This window comes from Serpula lacrymans, assembly GCF_000218685.1.
Source record: "Serpula lacrymans var. lacrymans S7.9 unplaced genomic scaffold SERLAscaffold_14, whole genome shotgun sequence".
NCBI lineage: Eukaryota > Fungi > Basidiomycota > Agaricomycetes > Boletales > Serpulaceae > Serpula > Serpula lacrymans.
The window spans coordinates 16,040-31,221 of record NW_006763303.1 but is presented as its reverse complement, the minus strand read 5'-3'; the positions used below and the strand labels follow the sequence as shown (position 1 = coordinate 31,221).

Below are 15,182 nucleotides of genomic sequence, written 5' to 3'. Positions count from 1 at the left end.
AATAAGTTATTGCTGTTGAAAGTGTATATCTGTATTGGAGTTTGTACTATGTACAGGCAGAAGTTATATAGTACTACAGCCCCTTTAGGGCAAGTCTCCTGGGTTGTGCCAGGGCTACAGGTAAGCAACGAATATAGTAACAGCAACACGTGTAGGGATTAGGTAAGTAGCGGTATCTAGCTACTGCATAAATGAAATAAGAGTCCCTGATAGGCTCTGGTAATACAAGGAAAGACCAATCATAACAAACCCTGCCTACTGCCCTCTGCCAGGTTTTATGGGCCCCCCACCTGTCATAAGTTATCAGCTTCAAGATCCAGTATCATAGCCTTGAGAGCATTAATTTGCGCACGTAAGACTGCATACTGTGAGAGATTCTGATATGGATTGGAGTGAAGACGGATCTCTTGACCAAGGATTCCAATTGTCCGCTCCATGGTCCATTGAGAAGAACATATCCCAGGTCCAGTGCAATGTGTTTCAGAGGCAATGTGTAGGAGGGAATGGATAGATGGATGGTGTGAGGAATCAATTTTTCATCATCGCATTCCCGTCATGCCTTGGTTGTCAGAAGAATTCCCGGTAACACCCTTAGCTATTGGACTCGAAGTTACATTTGGTATACTTCTAGTCATTTTGTTTCTTTTCTTTTTCCAATTACCTCAAAGACTATTTCGTTACTTACATTCTAGGAGGATAGTTCCTCAGGTACTCCCGGGAGATATCCCGCTAACGGTTGTAGGCTGAACCATTAGCCGCCATGGGAATACTCCGGAGTTAGATCGATAAGCGAGCTGGCTGCATGACAGAGCCTGATTCATAAGGGTAGCTGTATCAGCCAATCATATATCCTTTACTCATTCTTTCTCACATTACCTCAGCGCTTTGTTATATGATTCCTAAGCGCTAACTCGTTCCCTTATTCATCTTCTTACTCAGTTGCCTATTATAGGATCCAGCCCCTTACTTACTTCAGCACTTACTTTCCCGCTGGATCCTCTCTGTTCCCTATATAAGTAGTACTCAGTTGTAGTAGTAGTTCTTCAGTTCAATATTAGTTAAGATTCGCGCCTACTCTGATACTCTTCAGCAACCTCCACTCAGTTCTATCGCTTGCCTTTTGTCGAGGTTGAAGACCTAGCCTGTTGGACTTGTTGTTATATAGCTTCGTTTTGGTTGCCTTACAGATGGACAAAGTGGAGTCGGTTTGCTTTACATTGGTAATAAATTAATTTGTACTCCACCACAAATGTGACAAGTAGTTGTTCGGCTTCCTCAGGTTCCTGTTGAGTGATGGTGATGGAGTGTTGATGTAATAGATGTATGGCTCAAACACTTCGGGCATCCACAGAAGACTAGCATTTAGCTTGATCACCTACTGTACATCTATCCACCTAAGAGGTGGATTTTTCCTGGTCTGTCCCATTGTTTTTGCATCTGGGATGATCCCAGTACTTGAGTGACTCCAATTACCTCCCACATAATACTTTGCATTTTACAGGATAGATTCCACTTCATTAAATTATGTACTTTGAAGCCTAGTCTTATAAAGTACTATTAGTAATCATGCTGCATATACATAATATAAATGTTGTTCTGAAAAAGGAAGCTATGCTTCAAATTATTGTTTATCAATGGCTCTCATGTGTTACATTACATATTGGTAAAATTAACAACAGAACAGATGTAAGGGATATTTTGAATGTAATAACCACTAAACTTCATAAAGCTCCTCAGATTGACAATTCAGCCTTTGTAACAATGCTGCCAAAAACTTCTATCCCTTGCAGAGATTACAGCAGCATGTTGCAAAGTTAATATGGCCCTTTTTATAAAATAATAAACAATTGAATGTAGGCTTGCTTTGTTGTTGGATAATAACAAATCAAACAGTCACATAGGGACTTGGAAAATTTCTTGGCTGTCTGCTTGAGAAAGTCTACCATTGTTGTTTTGTTTTTATAGTGTGTGGAAATTAAAAGTAGAGGGTGCCATTATCACAGAAAAGCTTATATCAATCTAGGTTTATAGCAAAAACAAGATTTTCAAAGGAGTATGATGTACTTCAAGAAAGATAGACAATGTTACCAAAACAAAATGGTGTACATGAGTGGGAGTGCAGGCCAGGCTTAAGGATGCAATGTCCAAGATTGTGAAAAGAGAAGGCTTGCAGGTGAGTAATGGAACATCTCATATAAAGAGTGAGGAAGTTTTGAAAGGACAATTTTGGATAGGTTGTGGGATGTTTTATATGCAAGCTAGAATGGTCCCAGAGTAGTTGTGGGGTGTTCTGGATGCAGTCTAGGATGATCCTGTAATAGGACATAGGGTGTCTCATATACATCATGGGAAGTCCTACAGTGGTCATGGGATGATCCATGTACAATCTGGGATAGTCCCATAGTGATGATGGGACATCCCACATGCAAGCTAGGATGGTCCCATAGTGGTGACAGGTCATCCCAAATAGATCCACCACTAATTTAACTTCAAGACATTTAAACTTAGTGTTTTACCTAAATCCCAAACTATTTGTGACAAAAGTACTACTAGCATGGCAGGGAAATAATCTTTCCAAGATCTCCAAAATACAAATATCCTTTGCAATTATTTCAGACACTTTATTTGATTAGTCAAATAAAGTTAGATCATCAGGTTTTTTCTTTGTCACTACCTCTCCAGCCCAGCCTTTATCCTCTTTTCACAGGCTCAATGCAGGTCTTGTATATTGTAGGCAGCTGGTTCCACATCTACTCTGGAGGGCTATTGTATGAGAAGATTACAAGGTTAAATTATGACCCAGGAGATCACAAGAGTACCTCAGTCGATATATTATTTGGCTTGCTTTAGGCTATATGTCATTGCCATCTGATATTCTCATACTATTTTATAATACATCAGATACTGCAGAATCAATTCTTCCTCAATATATAATGGTGCACTGTTAGCTCAATGTTTCACAATCCTTGACCAGCTAGTTTACATTTTCTCACAGGTTACTTTCTTGGCTGCACTAAAACCCTGGGAAACTAGAAGCTTGAAAAGTCATAGTGGAGCTGATCATCACACCTTATGCAGCTCCCTAAACATTTGTAGAAAATTTGAGTGAAGGTAATCTGTCTGTGTAAGTCTATCCCAAAGTACAATACAGCAGATAATTCTGGCCTTTAAGGGCTTTGGTTATAAATATTGTCTTCAGCAACTGTATATATACAACAATAGTACCAGATTTCCCAACTTCTCATTTCAACAAATTGTGGCCTAGCTAAAAAAGTGCAAGATTTAGAACTAACTTATCTAGGACCATCCCAGCTCACAAACGGGACATCCCATAACCACTGTGGGACCATTCCAGTCAAGGATAATCTCTCACAGGCTATAAGATGTCCCCAGAACCTAAGATGTACATATCAGTAAGGGGAGCTCAGAGTAAGTGTAATGTTTCAATCATAGGTTTACTGTGGCTAGGCTCTGAACATTTGTTATGCTAGTTTGCCATTTCAAGACACTCACACATAAGCCTTGTCTCAGTTCAGTGGATACTCTGCCAATGTGGCTGACAGTAAGTGATACAAGCATTCTTGTTTGGCTCATATCTCCAGAACTAGCGGTCATCATATTATAAGACTTTGTGACATAGTGCTATGGAATGTGTACTTCAAGATGAGGTACTTTTGATAGCATAGAATATGTCATATGTTGCCATGTCCATACATGAAACAAATTCATATATGATAGTGTATCTTCAAACAACTGGTGAACACTTCTGGAGTCTGTGGAAACAAGCTGGAGGGGTACAGTTTTTTTTTACTTTTCTGTCAATTATTTTCTAATGTACTAACACTTACAAAATTCTCATGAGGAAAAAGCACCCACACCACCAGATGATGACCATCTGTTGCCAACAGATACCTCTGAAGTCCAAGGCATCAATCCTCCTAATTCACAATTAACAAGCAGCCCATCAGAGTCTCAGACACAGCTACTAGACCAAGCGGTCTTTGTAAACAGTTGCAGATCAGTTTTTCCCCTTTTCTCTGTTTCAAATACTATGAAACAGATGATTAATTTAACCAGGCACTTACTCAAGATAAGCTGAAAGATTGGATCAAGTACCACAACTTACCATTTGCTGGATCAAAGAAATTGAAAGAAGGTATGTTTCCTCATTTTCTTTCAGCATAATTTTACTCGCTTCACTTCTTGTCTTACAGATCTCATTGATCTCATTGCTACCTCAGGAGGAGACAGTACCCGCACAAGGAGAGCATTGATGAAATAATTGGCAAGGTACAAATGACCCCCCTCTTTTTTTATGTAACATGATTCCTGATTGTTTTTACTGTATGTATTTACAGGATGTCTAATTTTGTCACCAGCATACTGCAAGTGTTACTCACTAAGTATACAGACATACCTGGTATTCTATCATTGATTTTTTGCTGGAGCCAAACCTTGGCACATAACCATATATGGAAATATCACCCAACCATAGCAATATGATTCCTAACAGTTTCTATGTGTTTGCAAGATGTCTATAGGTGTTGCTGTTATGTTGCAAGTGTTACTCACTGAGTATACATACAATGCTTTTATTGTGTTGTATATAAAAGCATTTGTTTAGTAGTTGATTGTTTGTCAGCATCAAATATTGGGACATGGCCATAAATGAGAATATCAGTCTCACAAACAACAAGGTTAAGAGACAGTGTCCATGTGTTTATATGATGATCCTAATTATTGCCAGCATAAAGTCTTGCTACTGTATGCAAATACAAGTTGGTAGTTGTTCTCTCATTATTTTCCAGCACCAAATTGTTAGGAAACACAAAGCAGGCTTAACAAAAATTGATAAATTTGACAAGAGGAGGACAATATAGTTTAGGATGGGAGGGACCTTTTATGCAGGAGTTCTCAAGTAATATTAAACCAAAGAGATAGCTACAGATGTGACGGGCTTTTATAGTGAATAGGAATTTGAACAATGAGAAAAAGAATAAGGAAAAGAAAAGTGGTTCAACTTCTAGTAGTCAATGGGGAAGAGAAATAGAAGTGGTACCACTATTGTCCTTTTGTCATACTGTGAGAAGGAAAAGTATTAATAGAGGCTTGTGTGGCTATGCCTGATTAGTGCTTTGTGGGCTAATGAAGTGCTGGTACTTTGGCTGATGCCCCTAGAGGGTTTCTTCTAAGGGGATAGCCTCCATTTCAGGCAACCACTTTTGACCAGCATTTAGCTTGATCATATTGTGGTAACATATACAGCTAAAAGCTTCTAGTCCCATGGGCTATTGTGGTCTATTTCACCAACATGTGGGATTGTCCCATGCATAGATGGGATATCCCCCCGTGGGAGCATCCCTCCAGATATCATATAGAAACACTTCATTTGTCATATGTGATGAGGTATTGGGGGGCTGAAAAATTCTACAGTTTGATGTGGATATGATTAACTGACTTTATTATCTGAATATGCAAAATTATATTAAATCCACAACTGTGAACCAGAAGATTTGATGATTTATAATATAATTGCACATTTTACAGAGAGACTATATTAACCCCTCAATAAATTGAGTCCTTCAACTCATTTCAGCAGTGCTATGGGTGAATACCTGCAGTGCCCTGGGTCAAATGCCTTCAGCACCCTCAAACCTTCTATTTAAAGTGCCCTCAGAACCATCATCAACTTCACACCACTACAATACTCAGTAAGATGCTATAGCACCCCTCATCCCTACTATTTAAGGTAACACTTCCACTCTTGGTGTCTATTCCAAGTGCAAAAGCTCACCCTCCAGATTAGAGTTCTACCACTATTTTCAATCTCCACCTTAATTAGTGCCAAATAAAGACTTTAGGCTCAGATGACTATTAATAATATCCCATGTGGGAAACATGTGAGCATAATCAAAAAAGAATACAAAAACTATGTAAGAAACATATGAGATCCACCTACTCTTCATGAAAGCATTGCCATGCTAAGCAAAGTAAGTCTCACCTCCTTGTTGCATCTAGTTTAAAGATAGTTGTTTTTCTCTGTAACAACAGTAAACTATGAAGAAATCCAAATATATAATGTAATTGCTTCTTCAAAACTGTATTCTCTTCTACTATAGTACATTATTTGGGGGGAGATAACTTCACAACAAAAACAAATACTCTATGTAACAGCAAAGTAGCCAGTAACATATACTGTAATTCAATATATATGTTAACTTCTACAGATCATGGACAAATATTGTCAGGAAATACAAAAGATGGAACTGGCTATAGTGTTAATGTGATAGTAAACAGCTCCTATTACAGTATATTTTCTGAGCATTCTTGCTCTAGGTGACAAACTAAAAACCACTGCCCTTAATACAGAGCCCACTTATAAAACATCAAGCTAATTTTGAATAGTAGAAGCCACAGAAGAACCAGGCTCAAAACATAGATAAAGGAAATGAAGTAGTGCTACAAATAAATTTTAGGGTTGTATTAGTTTTTTCCTTTATTTCAACACCCTTATTTCTCCTTGTCTATTTAATCTCTATTTGTGATTTTCAATTGTAAACAGTTATAAACAAACAAGATTGACAATTTTGGTAATGGATGTAAATAGTATTCTTGCCACAAAACTGACACCAGATCTGAACCCAGCAAGAGAAAATACATTAAAATACACTACATCTATACATACTAGGTTTTGCTTAATAGTATGTGAGTGCTATCAGAAGAGTTGAAAAACAGACTTTGGACTGGGGCCACTACTTCTAGTTTCTTAATTTATAATAAGATATCTTAGTAGATAGATCAACTTCTCAGATGAAGATCTTACCTAAGATAGAAAGCTCTAAAAGGAGACCAACAGATTTATATTTTATAAATGTGGATTCTAAGCTCTTTGAATTTGGATTATCAGCTATGTCTGACATTCAACTTGTACTCAAATATATAAGGGGTAAGTGTGGTTGAGGCAAGTATGGAAACACAAAAGCATGACACAGCTGGACAGGTTTTAGGCAAAATACAAGATACAATTTTAACAGCTGCACAACAACATTGATCAAACAGAGTAAAGCAATACATTGGAGTAGTTAACCTGTTATGAAGGCCATTAGCATTGTAAATAGCTAAAACTTAAGCTACCATCTTCAATTTTTGCTTATTGTTGTCTTTAAGTGAAGGCTCCTCTCAGATTTGCTGACAAGCTGCCTAGGGTTTGTTGAGAGTTTTGTGGGAGCTGGGAATATCCCATCCTGTGAGGCCATATATGGGAACCTCCCATGTTATATGTAGGACCATCTTGTACCTTAGTGGGAATGTCCCATGTTATATACTGGACCATCCTATACCTTAGTGGGAACATCCCATGTTATATGTGGGACAATCCCATATCTTAATGGGAATGTCCCATCCTGTGAGGCCATGTGTGGGAACATCCCATGCTATATGTGGGACAATCCCATACCTTACTGAAAATATCCCATATGATAATATCTAAGGTATACCTGATGACATATATACCAATATTATATGTCGTTATGGCTATAGGCCAGCACCTTGATAGCACAAAATATAATGTGTTTATCAAAAGTACACTCCAGGAGAATAATCTCTTCAGGTTACATAGCCCAGAACATCAAGGGAACACTTGAATGTAGCCTTCAACCATCAGACTAAGTGGGAAAAAGAATAGCATTGATTAGGTTCAATTATATTAAGCTAGTTTTGAATAGGCCTCCATCAGGGTGTATGCATGAAATAAAGGCTGTGAAAGGTGTAGAGATACTTGCTATTAAAGATAGAGCCTCTTTCTATCAAAGCAAAGTTGCTTTAATGGCTCAACCAAGTTTCTGAGTCAAATCCCCCACCCATCCTCCCAACCTCAGCCCAATAGAACTGTTATAAAATGTCCTAAAAGCCCAAGTTTCTGATATTCCCACTGAAAGATGGGAATCTCCAATATATTATATAGGATATTTTTATATATAACTACAAAAATCGGACACTCCTACTAAAATATAGGATGGTCCTACATATGGCCTCATAGAATGGGACATTCTTACATATGACATGAGGCTTTCTTACTACAACATTAGACAATCCCACCTATAACCTGGCAGGGTGGGAATCTTCCATTGAAACATGGGGTACTCTTATATTCAACCTCCAATAATAGAACATGATGTGATATTCCCCACACACAAATTCATTATTTCATAGGATGAAATATTCTTTTACAAGACAGGATACACCTATTTCCCATCTCAAAGGATGGAATACTCACCCACATAATAATATATCCCATTTTCATACCAGATACCCCTAGTATTTGTTCTTCTACAACTATCTATATAGAATTAACCCCCAACAGGAATATTTATAATATTCTACTGATAATTTCAAAAGACAACATAATATATATGCAGCACAAGGTAACACACACCCCTACTCATAGGTTTTTTAGTCAACAAATAGCAGCAACAGAGGAACCACAATTTGAAATATTTTCCAGAAATATTTTGGATGTGCATAGCTATCACACTACTCCCTATTCAATGAGATGAACCCACCAGACTTTTCACTGCACAATAAAATTCCTCTAACACAAAAGGAATAATCTGTATGTTATTATTTTACCCAAGACTGTTTCCATGACCCTCTATACAAGCTGCTGAAGAGAGAGGAGGTAGCGACTGAAATTGTGCTATCTATTTATAACACAGATAAAAGTATTTTAACAGGCTCAACAGCTTAAATGTTTTTCATTCAACTTGTTATAGTATCAAGATTGAAATATCTTTTTTAATCTAAATATCTTTATCATGATGATACAATATAAAACAACAAATAGCTATTGTCTCAATTACTATTATCCATTGAACATAGTTCTCTAAATAGAGTAAAGCCAGTCCCTCTCAATTTTTACATGTTTATTGTCAAATAGCAACTTAAGGCATCAATATAGTACCACTGACATAATTGTGATTTTTTCATAGGAGATAAAGATGCCAAAGTTCTGTTCAGCCAAATGGCTCAGAATTAAGAACTGCCAAACCAAACCCTAGGTTCTGGTTTGGTCCAGTCCAGTCCTCTACTTCTGGACTTTGGTTTGATCTGTGGTCTGGTCAATACACCTGATTGTGCAGACTCAATCTGAACTGTTTGAACTGTGAACTGGACCTCCCAACTACCACCATTTACTACCAGCAGTTATTGTCTTAATAGCAGATATGAATAACACAATCACATTGTTTGTCTCCACCACCAAGACTTGCTTGTTGTGAGGAATCAATTTTTCATCATTGCATTCCTATCATGTCATGGTTTTCCAATCCTCTTCCTACTACTCTGTTAGCTGTTGGACTAGAAGTCACAGCTGGTGTCCTTCTTCTCATTGCTTTCTTCTTTTTCTTTTCCTTTCATCTCTACTTACTATTGTACTTACAATGCTGAAGAACTCCTTCAGTATCATCAGGGAGTATTCCATTAATGCAAGTCTAGCTGACGAACTTCGCATAAGGAGTAACCCCGGAAAGATAGATCAATGAGTATGACTAACAGCACAGTGTCTTATAATAGGACTGCTGCTTTAGCCAATCACACATTCCCCTCTATCGGAATTATCTCATGCGCTGATTGATTATGATAGTTGTACCACTTCGCTTTCTCTTTTTCTATTGGTTGATTTTAGGATCAGGCTACTTTTCTATTGTTTTCCCTTCTCGGCCTGATCCTTGCTATTCACTATATAAGGACTAGATACTTGATGTATTAGATCCTTAGTTCAATATTAATTAAGATTCACACCTACCCTGATACTCTTCAGCAACTCCCTCTCAGCTTTACCGCTTGCCTCAACAAGACTTATTGCTCTAGGTGTTGTTGTTATATAGCTTCGAGTTCGTTGCCTTACACTTGTACCACAAAAACCACTATTAGAGCCTGTCTCAATGGTACTTGCAAACAATGTAATAATCACATTGTTTGTGTATACCATCAAGACTTGCTCAAGCTTGCAACTGCTTTACAGATCCCACATCTATAACTGCCACCCCACTACTTTCATAATTGCTTTGTGTGGCATCCAGATGTAGCACCATCACATACTAGACTAGCTGCATGCTGCTGTGACCAGTTATTGCCTTATAAGGTATACACTGCAAAACTAGTAATTATGGCCACACAGCCACAGAAATGGCCAATTTTGGAAAATTTCCAGTCTTAATTGGTTGAGAGGTTCAAACAGGTTCAGACAAAAACCAGAACTTAATGAATCTAGCAATATTAGCTATGATTATGAAGTATTCCATAGAAAATGTGTAGTGCAGATTTGAAAGCTGTGTTTGAAGGATTACCAAATAGCTGTATGTAATGTACATATATATATTTATGTCCCAGAGCATTCACTTGAGAAGGATATTTCTTTTGTAGCAGTTTTGTAACATAATCTCACAAGTTTGAGCTAACATCTTGTGACATGTGACAAATGGAGGGGTATTCTCATGTGTTTAATGGGGAGGGAATATCCCTCTTAAGGTCTCATGGACCATTCCCTAGATGGGATAAGGGACATAGGGACACCCACATATTGGTGAAATAGACCACAATAGCCCATGAGACTAGGAGCTTTTAGCTGGATATGTTACCACAATATGATCAAGCTAAATGCTGGTCAAAAGTAGTTGCCTGAAGTGATAGCCTCCCTTACACAGCAAGTGGTACTTTCTCCTTTTTCCCCTTTTGGCCCAACTCAAACTCTGTTCACTATATAAACCTTAACAGATTGTTTGTATGAATCCCTCTAGCTTAATATTACAGCGATTTGCACCTACTTGCATGCTCTTCATACTCAGTAGCATATTATCTACTGCTCAATACCTGATACTTAGTAGTATCTATTATTGTTGCTATACAGCTTGCTCACTGGTTGCCCCACAGCAATGCCTTTCAAAATACTTTTACTCGTGATAAGTCAGGAAAATGAACATGGATTATTCTTCAAGCTAAGCCCTCTCAATATAGGCTGGCATCTCCTCTGTTATTATTCTGTATGACATTATGTGCCAGTATGGGAAGCACTGCTGGCGATGTATGGAGGATGGCCCTTACTTGCAAGTTCTAGATGGGCTAGAGATTATAAGCTATAGAAATAATGTTAAGACTAAGGTACTGTCAGTAAGTGTTGTAAGAATTATGAGAATGTTAGCATACCTCAGTCTGGTAAATGAAGACTGAGGCTCAAAAAGGAACATGTCCGAGTTTTGGTTGAGTGCGTGAGAAGTAAACTATTATGTAATACTAGGAAAGTCGAAAATGATAAGATCATTTGGTAGAGAAAGATCAGTAGAAATATTATAATAAAAGATGTATAGTAAAATGATGATGCATAGCATATCATATATGTCAACAGAGCTTAGGCAAGAAATAGGCCTCTTCCACATCCATAGACACCAGGACAAATTTTTTCCTTGGTATCCACCCAGTTTCATACCTTGTGCAAGTCAGGTTGATGGAGAGATACTGGAAACACTGTGGGCCCCTCTCAATAACATCACCAGCAGTACCAGGGGTATGACAGCAGCTCACAGAAGAGAAATACTTGATGATCACATGGGAGATTCCAATCAGAAGAAAATCATCAGAATGGGTTTGTGACAATCTGTCTATATCTTTCTAGCTACTGAGAGGAGTCTGACAGTGCCAGCACTTTGCCGGAAATGGAAGAATGTTCAGAAAGGACTTCTATAAAGCCAAAAGGCCTTTGATGCTATCAATGAAGGAGCAGATCCTCTTGATATTGCTACATGTACCTCGTATGAAAGTAAAGTGCAGAATGTCAGAGCAGACAATGTCAAGACCCTGGACCTTTATGATGTGATAGAAAAGAAGCCCATCACCAGAGTAGAAATCCAACTCCAACTCACAGAGAAAGAGAACAAGGGAAATTCTGCCAAAGGAGTTGCATATTGGCTTTTGGCCTGTCTTGAAATTCAAGAAGCACAGTGGGTGAGTTAAAATTGGTTTTGATTTTCCAGCTAATCAATCTTAGGTTACAACTGCAATTATGTGTCAAAAAACTAGGAAAGTTCCTTTCTGTCACAGATAAATTAGATGTGGAAGAAAGAAGACAACAACTCTCCTTGAGAGTGGAGGCCTTTCAAAAAGGAGTTGAGAAACACATGGGATCATTGAATGGTGACACTCATGTGTCTCAATTACTAATTTTGGAGGATGACAATCCCTCGCTTGGGGATGAGTTTGAAGACATCGATCTTAATACATTTTCCACTAAACCTTCAAGCAAGGAAAATAGTTTGGTGGAGCTCACCACATTGACTCCTCCTTCTGATCTGAGATGAGAATCATGTTTGGCAGAAGGCTTTCAGTCCCTTTTGGATGTTGAAATGATGCTCAGACAAGGTCAGGCCAACAATGTACTTCACCAACTTAGCATTTGTCTGGGGCACAAATCCTTTTTATTCTGGACAATGGTCATAAGTTCTAGAGGGTCCACTAATCAAAGAGATTAGGATTGGAATCAACTCTCCATATGTACACATGCCCAACAAGCCATGATCTCACTAGGGAATAAAAACTCAACACTACTTCAGAAACACCAAGAAATTAAGAAAGAACATCTCAAGACAAGCACTCAGCTCATGGATCCAAGTGTGCCAGGACAAAGAAACACTGTGTTGCCTTGGTTCTGAACAACAGATATACTACAGGTTGACTCAGCTCAAAACACACGGATGAAAGAATATGAGTTTCTCTCTTTCATATTCCAAAAGCCTCCTTCTCATTACAATAAAGTATACAGAGTACACTGGTTGAGGGCCCAAGGCCAAACTTGACAAATGGAAAGAAGAAGAATTACTTGTCCAGCACAAAATGCATTGGACTGTCAACTTTTTCTGACATCAAGTGAAGACTTGACAATGCCAGTGTAACAATTCCATGAAGATATTTGGGCTAAAATGCTATGCTAAACATCAAATGGCTATATGGAACTATTTTGCATAACAAGCACAAGATGTTGAATTAAAATCATGATCTCAATTGGACTTTTTGTCACACTCAAATTTTCCAATTGAGATCATGAGTGTAATTGGACTTTTGGTACTAGTTAGATACTATTATGGTGAAAACCTCTAATATATATCTTTTTTTTTTGACCAGAAGTAAAGACTGACATATATCTTACCCTGACATATTTAGAAAATCATGGTACAAATTTGTTGACGCTGATCTTTGATCTGTTTGACAGATTCCGGATCGTTGTATCGTTTCAACAACGTGATTAATTTGTCTGAACTAGCCAGATAGTGTCGTATGCGAGCTGATGTTGGTGTAGTGTTGCTTGTAGTCAATTTTGTAAGAGAATGCAAAATACAAGCGTGGTTAACTAGTGATCAGACTGAATAGCGACGACATTAAACATACCTAGCCAAGATGTTTTCACTGTGGCCTGAAGTTCCACCATTTTGACCCGCTCGCGATTTAAATTTTTCCAGTATCGGTTCCACATGCATGCCATGATCCGCTCGAGGAAGTCTTGAACATTGTCTTTGAGGAACGTCGCAGTGGCATTGGCGGCACTGTCTTCACCAAAGAGTGCGTATGCGAGGAATGGATAAGCCTTGTGAACCTGAGCTCTTTCTAAAGTCGGAAGCTAAAGGAGTGGTTTGAGTGTGAGCGTGTGGAATCATCAATAGCACTCTCTTGACATTCGCAAGACTTACATTGCGGGATTTCCTCCGGCCCATTGCCTTGTAAGGGCCACAGGATTGCTCCTTCAACGTCGCGTCAATGATATCTTGAGCCTTCCAAACAGACTTCCAGTTTGCGCTGACAAAGGACGTCCAAGCTGTGCGGCCTTCTACATGTGCGTCCGATTTGCGCTGAGTGACTCGAAGCTTTTTGCTTGCCGGTGCTGCAAAGAATGACGCCACAAATGATGAAATCACTTCACGCATTTGGACGCTCCAATGGACAATATTTTGAGCGCCATCTTCTACGAGCCAGGGTGCGGTGGGGTAGCCGGTAATCGCTTGCCAACGACCCCAGCCTCAAGGATCATTGTCGGGATTGGCGAGAGCAAGCAGCGCACCCGCAATGGTGAAGGAGGGCATGGTTGTCTCAATGTATTCAGTATGAGGTAAAATGGAATGGGTGAGTTTGGGGGAACAGCACTTTCACAGACTCAATTTATTCAGCGTTTTAAAGTCCGACCCCTTTGACCACATACACAAGGATATTATCCTGACACCGTGATACCTCAAGGCAACTAAAGCAATGTAATGTCTCATTTATTATCGTACCATTCGATGGACACTGGAATATTAACAAAGCAATTACCTGCTCAGCAAGCAACATAGATCAAAGCGGGTAAGTAAGCGCTTTGTGGGCTTCCCGGACGCCCACCCGTGGCACAACACTGAGAATCCCTTTGTAAAGCATTATTGTGGTATATTTTGGGTTCACACAATCAAAATATTTACTTGCCACCCAACAGAGATCAAAGCGGGTGAAACAAGGGCTTTGTGGGCTTCCCGGACACTCACCCGTGGCATGACACTGAAAATCCCTTTGTAAAGTGTTATTGTGGTATATTTTGGGTTTACCCATACAAAATATTTACTTGCCACCCAACAGAGATCAAAGCGCGTGGAACAAGTGCTTTGTGGGCTTCCGGGACGCCCACCCATGGCACTACGTGAGACTCACTGTGCAAATCTTTATTTGTTAGTTTGACAAAGCACCACTGTATACGTTCCGGGCTTTCAGGACGCCCACAGTGGCACAGGGCTTTGGCATTGCTTGTTTAAGCGTTAAAGTGTTCATCAGCACTTTACAAGCTTCCGCGACGCCCCAGAGCCGCACAGGCATCACGGCGCTAAGCTACCAACTGCATTTTGTTTGTCCTAGACAACCTATTATTCCCCTAGCTACCACTTGTCCAAAGCATTTCATTATCTACCTTGTCACAAAAACCAACATCATGTGACCACATTGTTGGGTGTTCCTGACCATAGGAGGGTCCAGAGACTTAGGGCGCTTAGCAAAGCAAAGGGCTTGAGTCTCGCTTGAACGAGCATAGATGATACAGTGAATAAAGCTTGTGTTGCAATGACAGGCATCCTCAACGCCCAAAGCAATTCCCACCTGTCTGCAAGCAATGCAAACAGATT

At 39.1% G+C, this 15,182-nt stretch overlaps 3 protein-coding genes across 3 annotated transcripts; 2 read left to right on the top strand and 1 right to left on the bottom strand.

Moving 5' to 3' along the window:
- Positions 1–3,383: 3,383 nt before the first annotated feature.
- On the top strand, positions 3,384–4,282 carry SERLADRAFT_411076 (uncharacterized protein; the record flags this gene model as incomplete). The annotated part of the gene is made up of 5 exons (XM_007322787.1): positions 3,384–3,429; positions 3,492–3,562; positions 3,863–4,003; positions 4,078–4,156; positions 4,215–4,282. The coding sequence occupies 5 exons, from the start codon at positions 3,384–3,386 to the stop codon at positions 4,280–4,282; spliced, it is 405 nt and encodes a 134-aa protein (XP_007322849.1).
- Positions 4,283–11,049: 6,767 nt separating this feature from the next.
- SERLADRAFT_411075 (uncharacterized protein) lies at positions 11,050–12,350 on the top strand (the record flags this gene model as incomplete). Its single annotated transcript, XM_007322786.1, has 4 exons — positions 11,050–11,166; positions 11,497–11,638; positions 11,771–11,997; positions 12,027–12,350. The coding sequence occupies 4 exons, from the start codon at positions 11,050–11,052 to the stop codon at positions 12,348–12,350; spliced, it is 810 nt and encodes a 269-aa protein (XP_007322848.1).
- An 855-nt stretch (positions 12,351–13,205) lies between these two features.
- Positions 13,206–14,123, bottom strand: SERLADRAFT_411074 (uncharacterized protein; the record flags this gene model as incomplete). Its single annotated transcript, XM_007322785.1, has 4 exons — positions 13,206–13,330; positions 13,435–13,663; positions 13,734–14,059; positions 14,102–14,123. 4 exons carry the CDS (start codon positions 14,121–14,123, stop codon positions 13,206–13,208), a joined length of 702 nt encoding a protein of 233 aa, XP_007322847.1.
- Between the last annotated feature and the right edge of the window lie 1,059 nt (positions 14,124–15,182).